The sequence below is a fragment of the Panthera pardus genome, unplaced genomic scaffold, assembly GCF_024362965.1.
Source record: "Panthera pardus isolate Hobbes unplaced genomic scaffold, ASM2436296v1 HiC_scaffold_3, whole genome shotgun sequence".
NCBI lineage: Eukaryota > Metazoa > Chordata > Mammalia > Carnivora > Felidae > Panthera > Panthera pardus.
In genome coordinates this window covers 25,055,469-25,073,384 of record NW_026526876.1, presented here as the reverse complement: position 1 = coordinate 25,073,384, position 17,916 = coordinate 25,055,469, and the positions used below count along the sequence as shown (strand labels likewise).

General features: G+C 56.1%; 1 protein-coding gene across 1 annotated transcript in view; it reads left to right on the top strand.

Moving 5' to 3' along the window:
• The window catches only part of AXIN2 (axin 2), a 29,222-nt gene extending 12,675 nt beyond the window's left edge, over positions 1-16,547 (top strand). Inside the window, exons 3-10 of the mRNA XM_053892310.1 lie at positions 5,089-5,191; positions 7,645-7,785; positions 8,023-8,531; positions 8,741-8,932; positions 9,241-9,474; positions 10,021-10,116; positions 11,328-11,495; positions 14,982-16,547. Coding sequence (XP_053748285.1) covers positions 5,089-5,191; positions 7,645-7,785; positions 8,023-8,531; positions 8,741-8,932; positions 9,241-9,474; positions 10,021-10,116; positions 11,328-11,495; positions 14,982-15,108 — 1,570 coding nt within the window. The 3' untranslated portion in view covers positions 15,109-16,547. The remainder of the gene's footprint in view (positions 1-5,088; positions 5,192-7,644; positions 7,786-8,022; positions 8,532-8,740; positions 8,933-9,240; positions 9,475-10,020; positions 10,117-11,327; positions 11,496-14,981) is intronic.
• Positions 16,548-17,916: the final 1,369 nt, after the last annotated feature.

The window sequence follows — 17,916 nt, the reverse complement described above, 5'->3', positions numbered from 1 at the left end:
AGAGAGGTCTCCGGATCAAGAGCCCATCGGATGAGGGAGGAGGATGTTCCCGAGGGTCTCAGGCCGACAGGCGCTGGGGGTCCCTGGGCCCTCCTGCTCTCCTCAGGCTTGGCGTGAGGGCCCGGGCTGTGCGAGCCGCTTTCTGGCCGGCTGGCCCTGGGTGCGTGTGATCTGCCCGGTGCTGGGCGGGTCACCCGGGATTCCCAGGGCTGGGATTAGACCCCTCTTCAGAGCTCTGCCAATTGTGGGCCTCGCACAGATGAGAGCACGGAACAGGCGAGAAATAAAATGTGTGGGGGATGAAAAGCTGAACTGAACCGCTTTCAGCCCATTGTTCTTCTGGGGAAGCTTAGCGGGGATAAGAGGGTAGCAGGCCCCTTTGAAATTTCCTTGAACAAGTGAATAGGAGCGCCCCATAAAGCGTGAAAAGAACCCTGGCTGTTTCTCCCTGTCACAATGGCCGGCTCTGGCTGCCAGGGGGTCTGTGGGGGGCTGGGGAGTGGGGCCTGGCCGCCCCGCTGGGAGCTGGGGAGGGGACCCGGCCAGGGAGGGGGAGAGGGGGTCACGGGCGGCCTTCAATAGACTCCAGAAGGTTGGAGTTCATTAGACACAAGCCCGAGAAGCAATGGTCTCATTTGCCCCAGGACCAATTAAGTCCTGGGGGCCTTTGCAAAGAGGGCCGAGTAGAAGTTGGGCAGGGCCGGCCTGCACTTGGCTGTTCAGGGAACTGGGCGCCAGGGCCCACAGGTACAGAGCTGGCAGGGGCTCCAAAGAAATCATTGCCTTCTCCCACAGCCCACTGCTGACTTCTGTTTTCCTGCTAAGTAGAAAGCCCTGTTAAAGATGGCTGGGGATTGGGTCTTCATGGTAGGCCTCTGAGAAGGCTGTTTTATGAGCCTGTTACTCTGAAACCTGCATTCTCAGAAGAAATAGCTTGCTTGCTTGCTTGCTTTTCTTTTCTTTTCCTTTTCTTTTTCTTTTTTTTGGGGGGGAAGTTAGCTGCCAGACTGCCAGCGAAGTCCTAAAGCCCAGTCCTTGGAGTGTTGGGCACAGAAGATTGTGGGGACCGTTCTAGGGCATCAGGCCTGGGAAGATGCAGCCCATGGGGGTAGGCGGAGGCGGAAAACATCACCAGCAGCAGGTTCTTCGCCGCCTAAGCGCGGCTTCTGTGTTAGAGGCTGCCCGGAAGCGTGGAAGCTTCGTCTGCAGCGTGAGGGCATCTGTCTTGGCTGTTTGCGCAGAGCAGCCCTCTCTAACAGTCAGGATCAGCTCGACATTAGCTTCCGCCCAGGGTGTCACCGAACCAGCGCAAGATGCTTCCCTCGCGTTACGTGCGGAGGGGTGGCTCAGGTTCTTTTCCTTATTTATTTTTATTTCCTTGTATCTTATTTATGGGTTTGCTTTGGACACCAGGGAAAGCATCTGAGTGAACTTCAAATATTATCTTATCTTACAAACCAGGCTTTTGATGTTGGCTGCCATCAGAGGCTGCCTTCTGAGTGGTTGCCAAATGGGAATGCGAGTGGACGCGTGTACGAGTGAGTCGTATATGGCGAAGCCCGGGAGGACGACACTTGGGTTAGGCGGGGCACGGCGGAGTCAAAAGGCTAAGCTAATTGGCTCGGCTTAAATGGCAGCTAAGTGGAGCCCACACTTCAAAACCACTGCTCCCCAGAAACAGCTGGGCCCCAGCAGCGGGCTCGTTAGCTAAAAGGCTCATAATCAAAGGAGATGGTATAGGGACCAAAACTCGGACACTCTTGAGCTCACAGCGTTGAGCGTCCAGGAAATGGATCGTAGACTTTTAGGGCCTGAGCACAAAGAAGAGTGGCCCTCTTCTGGAATGAGCGGCTGTTTTGGAAGAGGACTCTTGGCTGGTGGGGAGGTAAAGCGCCATTTCCGTGAAGGCACCGGTTACGCCTCTGAGCCTCTACAAGTTGACGTCTCTTGTCTGCCCTGGTCACGAGTTTCCTGTCCCGCTGTTGGCATCTGCCCCGGGTGTGGTGGGGGCGTGCATTGGTTGGGAGGTGGGGGTGCTGGAATCATTTGTTCCTCTTGCCTTCGATGGGCCAGGGACCTGCTTCCCCCGCAGAGAAGCTCTACGTACTTCCTCCAGTTCTCTTCTTCCTTCTGTCCTGTGTGGAAGGAGCAAAAGAGGTATAAAAGAGCCCGCTAATTTGCATCTGTGTGGAAAGGGGAAGAGCAGAGGCTACTAGCCGGCACCCGAGGACAGAGTCTCAGAGGAGGTGGATGGGGACCTCCTCCAGGACTCTTGAAGCCTTGCCTGTGTCACGGCAAAGTCTGGGGGGTGCTTGATTCCTTCCCCCCGACGTTGTCAGGAAGGAGGCCTGGGGCAGAGGCCATCTATCCTTATTAAGTCCCCAGAGGAGTTGCTGGTCAGGAGAGAAAGGCAGGGACCTTGTCTTGCAGCCCTGGGGCAGTAGAAGTTGGTTATACCAATGTGAGACCCAGTCTAGGGGACCCCCGTGGTCACCCCCACCCCACAAGGAACGTTAGGTAAGAGACAAGGGGATCTTCACTGTGCCTTGGGAACCACCTGGCATGCCCCGTAGCCAGCGAGTGCTGAGTGGTGGGGTAGGATGTCCAGAATGTTCCCCAGGTCTTCCATTCGCCCCTTCAGAATGTCACGTGACTTCACAGGGCTTAACGAATGGGCCATCAGGAAGCTTGGCACCTCCAGGTGGGGCGGGAGGGTGGGTTGCTGAGTTAAGGACGCCTGTTCTGGGGCCCAGCAGTGGCTCAGATTTGTACCCTGGGTCTAACTGCTACTGACTGACTCTAGGAGAGCTGCAGAGAGTCCCTGACCATCTTAAAACTTGGTGAATTTGGGACTTTGTGAGAAGAAAGTCGGATTATACGTCACGTGTGTCTGACCTACAGTGGGAACCGGTACGTGGGGGCTGGCAGCCTCGAGTTAGAGTCAGACCCCTGGTGTAGAATCTGGTTACTGGCCGAGCCAGTAACAGCTGGTCAAGCTCAGCTCGTGAGCACCCAGTTTTCTCCCGTCTTGGAGGTGATCCCATAGTGAAAACATGGAGTTCCGGTGAATACATTCCAGGTGGTTCAGTAAGTTTCTGAACCTAGAACCTTTTATCCTGCCTGGCCTTCCGGGGCCCGGTCAAGCGAGTGAGAAGATGTCTGGGACTCTCAACCTGCGCTGGTCAACTGGCATGCTGTCTCTGGCCCTCTTGGCCTTTCTCTGGGACGGGGCTCACCCTGTGTGTATGTCCTTGCTTTAGATTAATCCTGTTTCTCCCCTTGTGTCCTCAGTACAAGGCTCCTTCACGTGCTAATTCCTAGCCAGAGTTGGGCTGACATACCTCATTGATGTATTGACCTACCATGGTCCATCTGTGTCATCCCCGCGGTGGCCCTGTGATCTGGCCTAGGTCAACAGACTTCTGGAAATTTCAGCCACTTGGAATTTTAGGGCATTACACATGAGGAGCTAGAGGTCAACCAGTTGCCCCCGTGTGCTCCCGGGTATTTTTAGGCATTGCTGACTTTCACCCACTGCTGATGAGCCCAGATGTTTTTCTTCCTTCCACCCTGTGATGAACAAAACACCGGGAAAAGGGAAATAACCAACTACCTAATCTCGGTGTTTACAGCCTCCAAGTATGATTCAGTATGGGAATGTTGGAACCCTGGCGCTTTTGTAAATAAGTGGCCTCCAGAAGGGACGGCAATGGGAAAATAGTCACACCTTGAGCGTTTGACGACTTTCAAGCTCAAAGTTCTTTTTAAAAGAAATCCTACGAGTGCCAAGTCATGTTTTAGTGCAGACTAGCCGGGGTGGAGGCTTTTCTTAAGTCCACTTGCTTTAAAAGATGAAGGACATAGGGGCTCATCCTGCCTTCAGGTCTTTGCTCAAAGGTCACCCTCACTGCGAGAAGTCCATCGGAACTCCCCCTCACCCCCCACCGCATCCTTTCTTCCCATTTCCTGCCCTGTATTTTGTCCTAGTGCTTACCACTTTCTAACCTGCTGTAGACTTTGTTTTTGTATTTTTGCTTCTTGCCTGCCACCCATTAGACCTTAAGCCTTGTGAGGGCAACTGTCTGCATTTTTGTCCCCTTCCTTCACTGCTGTCTCACCCAGTGCCTGGAACAAGGTCTGACACATAGCAGGTACTCAAACATTTGAACGAATTGCACAGAATGCCACATAGTAGGGGCTTTCTCTTTATGCCCACATTAATCGTGTGTCCTTGGCACTTCCTTAGTTTGGGGGTGGGAGGGTTTGGAGCTGAGGGAAGGAAGGAGCCCAAAAATACTCTTGTGGTGATTTTTTTTTTTTTTTTTTTTTTTTTTTTTAACATTTATGTATTTTTGAGACAGAGAGAGACAGAGCATGAACGGGGGAGGGTCAGAGAGAGAGGGAGACACAGAGTCCGAAACAGGCTCCAGGCTCTGAGCTGTCAGCACAGAGCCCGGTGCGGGGCTTGAACTCACGGACCGCGAGATCATGACCTGAGCTGAAGTTGGACGCTTAACCGACTGAGCCACCCAGGCGCCCCTCTTGTGGTGATTTATAAAAGGAAGAAATTTGGAAACAGTCGGGAGCTTGACTGTTGGAGAATTACACACACCTTCATTAATGCCTGGCTCAGTCTTCTGCGGGCGTGGTCCCTCTTCTTACAATATTTTGCCCTGGTGGGCTCCATAAGGCCCTGGTTTCCTGATTTGGGGCAGTACGACAGACGGTTGGGAGGACCAGAGGGGCCTTAGATTCTCCTACTTGGGACGCCTGTAAAATAAAATAGGGGAGCCTTTACTTTGGGCTGGCCGGAATGTAATCCATTCTAAGGCAGAGCTTGAGAGATGAGCTTTACCAAGCTCTTTCCAAGTCCACGATCCTGAACCTGAGAGGGAGTTTGGCAGTTTGATCTTGGATTGATCTTTCAATCCAACCTTGGGAACAGCCATGGCGCCCAGGACGGTGGTACACTTGCATGGAGGCGGGTGGCTCTGACCTCTGGTGGGATCTCAGAATGGCTTGTGAATCAGCCCACATCCTGAAAGCATCCTCGTGAGCCTGTGGCTTCTGTCTTTTCCCTTCCCTTAGAGATGGAATCCCTCCTTATCGTGTGGGGAGTAAGAAACAGCTCCAGAGAGAAATGCATCGCAGTGTGAAGGCCAATGGCCAAGTGTCTCTACCTCATTTCCCGGTGAGTACAGTCTGGTGGGGAAGGCAGATGTTTTTAGCCATGTTGAGTCTTGAAGAAAAGGGATGGGAGGTGGAAGGAGGGAGGTCTAGGGTAAGAGGAGGAGCAGGGTCTGGGAGGGGGGGTCCACAAGGGGAAGGGAGGAGCCAGGCAAGAGGTGTTACATGCTTCCTTGAGGTGTGATGCTGAGCAGAGTAGAGCTCAAGATGACCTCCTTGAACTTCTACGTTTTCTCAATTCAAAAAAGAAAATTCTCCATGAGAAAACCATACCAGTGCTTTTCCAGAAACCAAGAAATGGTAGGAGTTAGTCCATGCTTCTCATCGGGTTCCCGCTAGAATGGAAGTCCCCTGAGGGCAGGGAGTTGTGTCTGTGATGTTGAATGCCCTGTCCACAGAGACTAGAACAGCGCCTGGCACGTAACAGGTGTTGACTGAGATGTATTGACTGAATCCGTGAATGAGGAGACTAGAGAAATCTCTGCCTCCTGCAGAAGGAAAATCCTGTCCCTGAGACCTTCTCCTCGTGTTGACGGTACAGCGCGATCGTTTCGGTCCTCCATTCGTCTATGTACTTGGCCATTTCTCCTGTTGACTTCCCAGGCCCTGGAGGGCAGCTGTTCTGTCCTGTCTGTTCCCAACCCCAGAACTTGGTTTAGTACCTACAGTTGGATCTGCACCTAATGAATGCAGAACGAGTGAAGTGTTTGGAAGCAAGGATCTCATAAACAGTTTCTCCCTGCGACTGATGTGAGAGGCCACCAAAGCGTGAAGACGCTTTCCTGGCCTCTCCCCCATCTGTTTCCACGTCGCGGAGGGCAGCCAGCATGTGGCCCCCTATACTCCGCAAAGCCTCAGAAGCCTCATGCAATCCGCTGAGACCCAGCCTGCAAGAAAACTGCTCCCTGGGCAGGGGAAGAGAGTGCCCGCCTTTGAGCGGCATCTCTGTCTGTGAATCCTTTCTGCCGGCTTCCAAGAATTCAGTTGGTTCATCAGTTAGGTTGCATTCAGAAAATTAACACGTCGCATTGCTAATCCCACATTGCATTAGTGCACGGGGTGTTGGTTGCTAGAGCAACTCCTCTCCAAAAGCCCCTCCCACAGGGCAGACTTTGTCCTAAAATTGGCCTGTTAGGATGCTTTTCTGGGGGACCTTCAGCATCCCCCTCCCCTCCTCAGTAATATTACCCCCCAAACACAACAGTATCGATGATACAGATTTTTTCGGCTGGGCGTTGGGGGATGCAGGGGGCGAACGTGTGTTAATAAAGAAAAGTTCTGTGGCCCAAGCTTGTAAATTAGATGATTTGGTCCTGGGGTGTGCAAATCGACTTTCTCCACAAGGCAGCGCTTTGATCGGGGCTGCGCGGAGCCAGCCTGCATGAGAAGGGCCGGCTCCTACAGGGGGTGGGGGTGGGGGTTGGGGTCGGGGGGCCTTCTCTTTCCCCCACTCCGTTCTGTGGCTAAGTGGTTGCCGGTCACGGTGGTGAGGCCTGCTCTCTGCAGGGAAAAGCCGGCTTTCGCAGGTTGGCTCTCCAATGCCCCCGCCTACCCTAAAGCAAAGGGCAGAGCAAGAGGGGAGTGAGGAAGAGGGAGGCAGACAAGCCAGGGGAGGGGGTGGCGGGAGGACAGGAGGACAGAGAGCCGGGCGGTGGGAGTTCTCTGTTTGCTGCTCTTGGCAGGCATCCTCGATGCCTTTTTATATTCTGTACTTGATTTGGAGATGTTCCCTTTTCCCTTGATAGATCAGCTTCAGGCAGCCAAGCTCAGCAGTGTTCTGCTACTAGCCCGCAGCATCTTTCTTCATTTTCTGTACAAAGAGACGGGGAGGAGGGGTGGAGAGAACCAGGGAGATCTAGGACAGTGTTGAGACAACACCACCTCAAAGGTGCGCAGTGTGCGGCCAGGAAATAAATTACCACTTCTTCTGATCCGGCCGTGTGACTCCCTTTTTTTCCCCCTTTTCTCCCTCCCCCACCCCCACCTCCCTTCCAATCTTATTATTATTATTATTTTTAATTTCCAGCTCCCTTTCTGTTTAGACTCTACTTTTTATTCCTTGAGTTGTCCCTCTCCCCTCCCCACCTCAGAGGGCTGCCTTTTTTTTTTTTTTTTTTTTTTTTTTTTTTTGATGTTTGACAACAGTCTTTGAAGATTTTCTACTTCAGAGTAGCTACTGATGGGCTGGTTGTACTACAGAGAGAACAAGCGGGGCCTCTCGGAGTGCGACCAACTGCTCCTGCCCAAGGCAAACGCTGGTGGGGACCATGGCTCTCCATGAGGTCGCGGCGCTGGCGCATAAAGCTCCGGAGCAGCCGGGGCGCCGCGCCTGCCGCTCTCCGCCCGCCCGTGCGGCCGTGGCCGTGGCCGTGGCCACCGCGCCCGGGAAGCTCCGGCGGGCGCCACGTGCCGGCGCTCCTGAACGTGCATCGTGTCTCCCCTCCCCGCGCCCCGTAGAGAACCCACCGCCTGCCCAAGGAGATGACCCCCGTGGAGCCCGCCACCTTTGCGGCCGAGCTCATCTCCAGGCTGGAGAAGCTGAAACTGGAGCTGGAGAGCCGGCACAGCCTGGAGGAGCGCCTGCAGCAGATCCGAGAGGTAGCGCTGGGCCCTGTCCCTCTCCCCGCCCCCACCCCCCACCCTGGGGCTGGCTGGCAGGTGCCTTTGCTGCGGCCCCACCTCTGTGCCGTGGCCCCGCCCCTCCCCCCCCCCCACCCTGCGCAGCCGTGGCCCCGCCCCTCCCCCCGTCCCACTGGAGACTTGGCCGTACCCTGCTGCTTGCTTGTCCGCTTACCCCCCCCCCCCGCCCCACCCCTGTGCTGCCTTTCCCTCCAGGATGAAGAGAAGGAGGCCTCTGAGCTAGCGCTGAGCTCCAGGGAGGGGGGCCCCACCCCGCACCCCCTCTCCCTCCTGCCCTCCGGCAGCTACGAGGAGGACCCGCAGACCATTCTGGACGACCACCTGTCCAGGGTCCTCAAGACCCCCGGCTGCCAGTCGCCGGGCGTGGGCCGCTACAGCCCCCGCTCCCGTTCCCCCGACCACCACCACCACCACCAGCAGCACCACCCCCTCCTCCCGCCCGGGGGCAAGTTGCCCCCCGTGGCCGCCTCGCAGGCCGGTTGCCCCCTCCTGGGAGCCAAGGGCTTCGTGACCAAGCAGACGACGAAGCACGTCCACCACCACTACATCCACCACCACGCCCTCCCCAAGACCAAGGAGGAGATCGAGGCGGAGGCCGCACAGAGGGTGCGCTGCTTCTGCCCGGGGGGCTCCGAGTATTACTGCTACTCGAAATGCAAGAGCCACCCCAGGGCTCTGGAGCCCGTGCCGGCCGAGCAGTTCGGGTAAGTGTGAGCGCAGACTGGCGATTCTGGAGCTTCCCGGTGGGGGGTCGGAGGTCACGGGCACTTGGCTTCCGGGAGGGAGGCGCGGGGGGCGGGGTCTTTGGTGTCCCCCTGCCCCCTCCCCCCCAACCCGCTGAACCCACCGGTTCGAGGGGTCCCAGAGGTGTAACGGGGCCCCTGGGATGGGTGTGGTTCTTGGTTCCCCGCAGCAGCAGAGGTGGTACCCCGCCCAGACGGACCGGGAAAAGCGTGGAGCCGGGCCCGGCCCTGCCAGCCAGGGAAGGAGGCCCCCCAGGCGGACCCGGGGCCCTGCAGCTGCCCGGGGAGGAAGGAGACAGGTCGCAGGATGTCTGGCAGTGGATGCTGGAGAGTGAGCGGCAGAGCAAGCCCAAGCCCCATAGGTAAACACCGCGGCGGTGGCGGGGGTCATGGGCAGTCACCACAGAGGTATCGTGGGGATGGCTAATTTTGCAGCGGGCCGAAAACAAATATGACTGTTTGCTCCTGCCGCCTTAATATTAAACGTTGGACTGAGCAGACCACAAAAATGCCATGTTTTGGCAACACCCCCTGTGCGTGTTATGGTAGGGGTTTTTTTTTTCTCTCCTCTCTTTGAAGGCAGAATAGAGAAGTTTCTATTGAAGTCATATTTTCCAGTTTCTCTAACCCAGTTTCTTTCCTTCTGCTTTCTCTCTCCTTCCTTGTTCAGTGCCCAGAGCACAAAAAGGGCCTACCCCTTAGAGTGCGCCCGCGCGTCCCCCGCCGAGCGAGCCGGCCGGCACCACCTGCTGGGGGGCAGTAACGGGCACCCCCGCGCTGCCCCCCGAGCCCACCCGTTCACCCAGGACCCCGCGATGCCTCCCCTGACCCCACCCAACACGCTGGCGCAGCTAGAGGAAGCCTGCCGCAGGCTGGCCGAGGTGTCCAAGCCCCCCAAGCAGCGGTGAGTGCAAGCAGCACAGAGGTGGAGTGAAGGCAGAGGCTGGGACCTGGCCTCTCACAAAAGGGCCTCTTGCCATCTCTACCTGGGTCTCTGTCGCTCCTCAGGGAGGAGGGGAGGCTTCTGGCCATATAACGAGTCCCCTTCCCACCTGCTAGAAATTGTTCCTCTTAGTTCTGTTTGTTCCGAAGAGCCAGCCGGTAAAGGATCTGTTTGTTAGGCAAGTCAGGCCTTGCAGGAGAATGAATTTCAGTAATTCCTTACAAATCCCGTTCCCTACAGCCGCCCTGATCACGTGAAGCCGGTTAGATGAACACGTAAGAAGCCGTGACTGGTGGTGAACTTAGAGCTCAGCCCTTTGCCTGGGCCGGCAGTGTCCAGTCCCAGGCTCCCAGGGAACCTAGGATAGGATGGCTGTGCCCCATTGGGATGGAAGTTGGCTCTGTGTCTCTTTAGGGCCTACAGGGCACTCCTTTTCTGTCTGCTCCCCCTTTGCCAGGGGACAGCAGGCTTCTCTCTCAATCCTCCGCTCTGGCTGTGTGCCCTCAGGTGCTGTGCGGCCAGTCAGCAGAGGGACAGGAACCACTCGGCCGTTGGTCAGGCGGGAGCCACGCCCTCCTCTAACCCAAGCCTGGCTTCAGAAGAGTGAGTGTCTTTACCCCGACCTTCCTGGGATCCGCCTCGTGGTTTACGTTTCAGGGCATCAACTCTCTGGCGTTGGGATTTTTTGGAAATTTTTTCTAGTAGGTTAAAATCACCTCGATTTTAACATTAGCAACGAGGACCGGCAGATGCAGAGGTGGCCGTAAACCAGGATCTCGGAAACTCGGCCTTTACCGGGAAACGCACCGTGGCTCGTACACAGGTGTTGTTTCCCGAAGAGGTGGGTGGCTCAGGGCTCCTGGGCACGCCGTCATCAAAGAGCTGAGATGTGACGCCGTTAGCAGGTGGATAAAAGGGGTCCCCGGACCTGGATGGAAAAGTTGCCTTCGTTCAGCTTGAAGTTAGCAAGTTGGAAACTTTGAGCAGGAAGAGGAGTCTCCGCCATTGCAGAGATGGAGAGAGGACAGTCTTTGTTGTTTTGCTTTGTTTGCTCTGTTGGTTGCCTTCCCCAGTCGGGCCACGATCCTTGTCGTCAATTTACACTGTTGCAAAGTGGACCCAGAAGCTTGGTTCGTTTACAGGCTGGTGCAGTTAGAAAGAAATCTGCAGGGGTGTGAGATGGGCCCAGTGATTCAAGGTTTCTTGGCTTAACTTGTTCCTCTTGAGCGATGAGCAACGTTTGAGGTCCTGAATAAGCCACCGCCCTGGACCCTTTTGTTTTCATTGGTCGACCTTAAGGGTACCAGCTGTCTTTTTCCTTCTTAATGCCACTCTACAAACTCCGAATAAACGAGGGAGGTCACAATGCCTGGGCTCGCCTTCCCAGGGGGCTCTGGCGTCCATGCCATCCCAGGAGATGCTCTGGTTTGTCTCCACAGCATTCCCATGGCTCTGTGGTCGCTTGCCCTCCCGTCTTCATTGGCTGGCACCCCGTGTGTGCCATCCTGAAGGAGACTGTTCTGTCCCCACCCCCCCCTCCCTTTTGGAGCTAGCGAGGGAAACAACAGCAGTGTCTACAACCAAAAGGAAACTGTCCCTTCCTGTGTGCGCCATGCAGGTGACCCGGAGGTGGGCTGTGTGCTCCCAGAGGTGGCTGCCTCTGTGATCCAGGGGCCCCCCACACCCAAGGCCCCTTTGAGCTTCTAGCTACAGCCCCACTTCATCTCTGGAGACTGTTTGAGAGCCTGTGTGTGTGCTGGGAGTACTTGCTGCCTTCGGATGCTGAACTCGTTGCGTTCCATCCTATTTTTCAGTCACAAAGAGCCAAAGAAGCTGGCGGCGGTGCACGCGCTCCAGGCCAGCGAGCTGGTCGTCACATACTTTTTCTGTGGAGAAGAAATTCCATACAGGAGGATGCTGAAGGCTCAGAGCTTGACCCTGGGCCACTTTAAAGAGCAGCTCAGCAAAAAGGGAAATTATAGGTAAGGGCCTTGCGGCTTCTTGCCGCTCCAGAGTTTGTTTGCTCAGAACCGAGAGCCAGAGTCGCTTCCCTGGCCCGGCCGGACCCGGGAGGGGCTGGGAGGCAGGCGCTTCGGGAGGCCATTGGGCTGCCTGGTGCTTGGTTCCTTCTCATTTCCTCTCTCCCCTCACCACTGACAGAAATAACACAGCAGCAGGGAGGCCTCTGGGAGGGCTCTGTGGGGACCGGGACGGGCTTTTTCTACCAGGTGAATGAGACTCTGAGGAGAAAAGGGGCTTTGCCAGGAGAGCTGGGCCTGGGCCATCTTGTGGACGCCCTACCTGCAAGGGAGAGGAGGGGTGTGTGTGTCGGGGAGAGACAGACGGACTGACCAGTGAGGGAGGCTTGGGTCTAGGAGAGACTGTTCACGCTGAAGGCTTGGGGAAGGGCAGGGACCATCGCCTAGGAATCTAGACAGCATTCTCCTTACTCAGCCTTTCTGCCTGAAGAACTACCTCCTGTGGTGAACGGGCCATGTGAAGCAGGAATGCTCATCAGAGAAGGGGCAGGACCCATGGGTGGGCACCAGGCGGACAGGGCTGGCTACTCTTTCTGCTGGGGCCTTGGCAAGGGAACCTGCCCCCCCCCCCCGCCCCCAACCCAGGCTTCCTTTCCCTGCCTGCTCAGCGGAGATGCTCCTCTGGCCTCCTACGGCCCCCGAGAGGATCCAAGAGCAGGGACCATTTTCTTGGTGACTTTCCCCTTAACTTGGGGTGGGTGATGACCCCACCCCCGTTTGCCCGGAGGCCTAGCCGCCCCTCCTCACATGGCCTTCATCCCAAGGGAACGTGTGGGTTCTGCTACAGCTGTGTCTGGGGTGCCATGTGCAGGACCAGGGCAAGGGGGAGGCAGGTGAGGTGCCCGGGCGCACACAGCTTCAGGAAGAGCACAATTCGTGCTCGGAAGGTGCCCGCCCATTCCCGCCGCCAGCCCAGGATGGGAACGGAGAACCCGAATAGCACTTAGCAACCTGCCGGGTGGGCGCTGGCTCCCGGAGTCCACCTCCAGGACCCCGAGACCTTGTCCCTGCCAGAGCGGGCCTTGCGTATCTCTCCCAGGCACTCTGCCTAGCAGCTGACTGGGGCAGGGGCCCACCGTGCTTTCCTTTTGCAGGGAAAGGATAGGGCTCTGAGGCCAGGACCCTGTAAGTGACCGAGAAGCAGGGTGTGGAGCTGGGCTTAGATCTTTCCATTTTACGGCGGGGCAGAGACAATGCTGCAAATGTTGCAGAGGGATTGGGGCACGGGCCTGGCTGCTTCCGCTCCTTCGTCGTCTTCTTTCTTTTTTATCTTGAACAGACACAAGGTGAAACTAATTACACAAGTGTGCCCCTCCAGGGATTCATTTTGATCTCAGCTTTGACTCGGCTGGACTTTGAGTGGAGCTGCAGGTGACCTTCAGGGGAGAAAGGGCCACGGAGCGCCGAGCTGAGGCTGCAGGGGAGGGTCCGCGCTCAGCCACTCCGGCCACATCTGGCTCTGATTTTTTTTTTTTTTTCCTAAGGCACACTTAATAAGCCTGGCTTTGAAGCCTCGGCCTCCCCTTTAATGCACAAAGACTTGCACAAATGGTTGACTCTCGAATTCTTTACTGATTGGATCAGGCTGTGGCCAGGCCCTTCCCAGCCGCCTTATCTCTCTGTACTTGCTCTCCTGGCTCGTGGGGGCACAGGGTGTCGTGCCTGGCCCGCCCGGCAGGGGTGGGGCTCCCCCTCAGCAACACCCCGCCCCCAATAAAAAAGCCCAGCGGGGATGGGGCCACGGGAGTGGGGGACCTGGGCCGCATTGAGTCATCTCAACATGGCAGGGGTTCAAAAGGAGAACAGTCTCTCCAGACGTGCCAGACGCTATCGGTGCCAGATGTCAGAAGAAAGCAAAGTTTGCCACAGAAAGCATGTTGCAGTGGAAAAGCCCGTTTCTTGGAGAAAATGAGGGCAGCGCAGTGTGTTTGAAGTCTTGGGGCTGGGGCCGAGGGAACTCGGCCTCTCTCCTCTCTGGAAGAGGTTGTATTTCTGTGAAAGGTCACTGTGTGTTTGCTCAGAGGTGCTCAGAGAGGGCCCAACTCGGTAGACCCGGGGGGTCAGAGCTGGGGGGCCGTGGGGCCCAATGGAGGGGGACGTCAGAACGGGAGACCCTTGTGGGAAAGGTGGCCTCCCCCCCCACCCCTGTCTGGCATCTCCTGTGCACAGTGCCCCTCCCCCCCATCTCCTCTCCAGCCCCCCGAGTGTTCCGATCCCCTCGATAGGAAGCGCTCTCCCCACTGACCCGTCCGGGCCGTGCCGTTCACCCCGGTGCTGTGGCCCAGCTGCGAGGGCTAAAAACCAGGAACCTTGACTAAACCCAGCTGGTTCACTTTATTCAGCCTTATCTCCTATGAAAGTATTTGGCTTGCCTTCATTAAAGAGGAAAGAAGTTTAGCTCTAACCAAGGGGAATTTTTTTTTTTTTTTTTTTTTAATGAAAAGACAGAAACAAAAACCAACTGTAACCCTGAGACACAATTGCATTTTTTAGAGAGCCGGCCACCCCCCGCCCAACCCCCAGAGGATCGTGACCCTCCCTCCGTGAGTGGCCTTTATTGGCTGGAGGTGCCGGCTTGCAGGGGCGAGTTTAATCCGCCTGAGGGGGTCTCCCTGGAAGGGGACCGGGGAAGGAAGGGGCTTGGGGGTGAGCCCGCCTGGAGGACAAGCCGTCGTTTCTGAATGTGGCTCTCCTGAGAGAGGCCGGTCATTTGCGTCCACACAATTAAACAGCCTTAGAAGAAAGGAGTCTGGGGTGGGATAAAAGGAACCTTTAATCAACGGGCATAATAGAAGGGTCTTTAGTGTTTGACCCCGGAGGGGTGGGAGGGAAACGGGGCGAAGAGGGGAGAGCAGCGGGGCCGGGGCCAGTCTGCAGCCCTGGGAAGCAAGGTGGGGCTGGCCAGCCTCCCGCAGGGGCCACTGAGGAGAGCAGCCTGTCCCATGGCTGAGCCAGGGTCGGGCCAGGAGAGCGGGGCCTGTGGGCAGCGGAGGCTGGGGTCTCTGCCTTCTCCGGACTTCTGCAGTTTCGGGGGGGCTGGGGCTGGGGCCTCTCTGAGGGGCCCATCTCAGCTGCTACTTCAGATGCACCAGGCAAGTTTTGCCCTCCCCATGCCCCCCTTGGTAAAAAGGGAGAAAGCAGACAGCTCTGCCCGCAACGTGCGCTTGCCCTGGTGTGCGTGCCGGGCCGAAGACCGCAGCCTCGGAGCTGTCCGCAGGCGGTTGGCCGCCCGGCCCGCTGCTCCCGGGGTGGCCTCCCGTGACGCCCCAGTGGCCGTCGTCAGTCGGATGCGGGCCGAGGTTTACATGCACGCCAGCTGCAGCAGAACCCTCAGGACCCCTTTGTCGTCTCGGTGTTGACATAACCTCTCTTTTAAACAAAGCAGAAAATGCAGTCTTACCAAGACGCGTTTTGGGTTTTCCTTTTAAGGTATTACTTCAAAAAAGCAAGCGACGAGTTTGCCTGCGGAGCCGTGTTTGAGGAGATCTGGGACGATGAGGCCGTGCTCCCCATGTACGAAGGCAGGATTCTGGGGAAGGTGGAGAGGATCGATTGAGCCCTCGGGGTCGGGCTCTGGCGGACTGTGGGGGCCGACACCCACGCCCCGGCCTTGGCCGTGACGGACCGCGACAAGACCTTTTGAAGGAAAACTAAACCAATGAAGAAGACGAAGTCTAGGGGAGAATTGGCCACTGGCCACTTGGGGAGGAGGGTGGGGGGAGGGGGAGGTTGGTTTTCATTATTCACGAGCTGGGTACTGAGATAAGAAAAGCCTGAACTATTTATTAAAAACATGACCACTCTTGGCTATTGAAGATACTGACTGTATTTGAGAGACTGCCATACATAATATATGACTGCCTAGGGATCTGAAATCCATAAACTAAGAGAAACTGTGTATAGCTTACCTGAACAGGAACCCTTACTGCTATTTATTGAACAATTGATTCCCCCTGTCCCCAGTTTATGGATATGCTGCTTTAAACACAGAAGGGGGAGAGAGGAGGTTTTAATTGCCCTATCCAAACTTAGGGGTTGAGCTAGGACTGCATGAATGATTTCTTCATTAAAAGAGGATTTCTTATGCTTTGCCCTGCCCTTCTCCAAGCGAAGATAGACTTTTACAAATGGTGCCCTACCATTGACACACGCAGAAATTGGTGCATTTTTTTCTTTCTGTGCTGCTCTATTTTGTCGTGAAGGCCCTGATTTATGTGGCAACGTCACCGCCATGTAGTGTCATCACATCGGATGGGGATCCATTGTGGGGTGCAGGGTGGGAAGCCTCCCTTTTGGGACCCCAGATTTACTCAGTAACTTTTCTAACCCCACCAAGGTCCGGCGCCCCGTGGCGGAGGCTTGCTAGAACCTTGGAGTTCAACTTGTGCTTTTATTGAGATAACGACTCCTTGGAGTTTGGGGGAGGGGGAGGTTTTTTGGGTTTTGTGGGGGTTTTTGTTTGTTTTAATTAGTCTTTGGACCACCGCCGTCCTGGAAACCACCCCGGCCCCCCCCCCCCCCTTGCCCTGCAAAGAAGCGGACAGTTGTGGCAAGACCTAGCAGCACCCTTTCCTGCAGACACCTTCATTTTGACGTTCGGGTTTTTGTGTGAAGTTCATCTGTACATTCTGTTTGCCATTGTTCCTTGTACTATATGTCTGTATATATTGTATGACAAGAGAGTATTAATCCACTATCTCTAGTGCTTGACTTTAAATCAGTACAGTACCTGTACCTGCACGGGGTCCTGCTCCGTGCGTCGCCCTATATTGAGGGCTCCAGCTTTCCCTTGTTTTTTGAAAGGGGTTTATGTATAAATATATTTTACGCCTTTTTATTACAAGTCTTGTACTCAACGACTTTCGCCATGGCATTTTGTTCTACTTATACTGTAAATTATGCACTATAAAGAGTTCATTTAAGGAAATCTACTTGGTACAATAATTATTGCAATTAAGAGATGTAGCCTTTATTAAAATTTTATATTTTTCAAAACGTGGGCCTCGTCTTTGCATCCGCGGGGGTGGGAGCAGGGCAGAGGCACCCTTCCGAGTGTGAGCAGCTGCCCTTGATGTCCCGTCTTGCTTGAGCCCAGCTCTGACTGTCCCCCACGTCTTCTCACCCCACCTGGGGGTTTTGAGAAACCAGTGCTTCAAAAAAATCACCTGGTTACTGGCTGAGGATTTTCTTGTCCCGGAGCAGGCCGTAGACAACTTCTCCATTTCCAGTGCTGCCTCTTCCTCTGATCCGGCCAGGCGGGGACCGGAGATACGGAGCTGAGATGGCCTTCTCCCAGGAACCCTTGCGTTTCCAGGAAATGGTGCGTGGATCTGGAATGTCTAGCGGGAAGAATGACCCTTGAGCTCGGGGCTAACCAGGCACCCGCTCCGTGGCTGTGCCAACTCGAACGATACCTTCAGCAGGCGTCGGGGCTGCAAAGGTGGTGGGAAGAAGGTGGTTCAGCAGGAAAACTGCACGGTTCCCTGGATAGTGTGCTTCGTGCAGCCGTGGAAGCCGGCCATCGGTGGTGGTTCACTCCACAAACTTCAGGTTACCTCCCGGTGTGTCGGGCATTCGGAGGCTGGGCTGTAATTCCGATCTGGGAGAGCGTGTCTACTTTCGAAGAGTCCTATAATGGACCCATTTTAGGAAAAGAGGATCTGCTGGACTTGACTTCTCTTCTACGGAGCTTTCCTGAGATGGGGTCTGCAGCAGATCCGGGTGGCTTTCCGTCCCTGCCGCAACATGTGACAGGGGAGGGGAGGGCCGGCGTCCTGGCCGCGTGGGGTTAGCGGCCGTCTTGAACCGGCCAGCCTCAGCGTGGCAGCGTGAGGAGGCATCGGGGGCGGCCGCTGGCGGGGCCAGGCCAGGGTGCCGGGGAATCGGGACGCCGGGCCGCAGGAGTCCTCGATCTCGGTCCTCGTGATGCGGCCTGACGCACCCTCCCCTCCCGGCTGGAATGGGGGCTCACAGCGGACGGTGTCCCAAACCCACTGCCAAATTGTGAGGTTCTTTGCAATCCAAAAAGACAACGAGACATAACCTGCTGTGTGTGGTGCGGGTAGGAGCTTCTGGCTTTTAATCTTCAGGCCTTTTGATTCATCCCACAAGCATAACGCGCTACAACGCAGGCCTGGGGCTCAGACGGACCCGGGCCCGAGTCCCTGTGCCAACCCTGTCTGGGGGTCCGTCGCACCTGTGAGGAGGCAAGCAGGCCAGGCGATCACTCACATGTGCGGCTCCCCTCGGAGGTCCTCTTTCTCTGCCTTTTGTGTGTTAGCTGCCAGCTGCTCTTTACCTGGCCTGGGTGGCCTTCCGGGGTTGCTGTGCCAGCGGAGTGAGGCTCAGGGTCCCAGGGAAACCT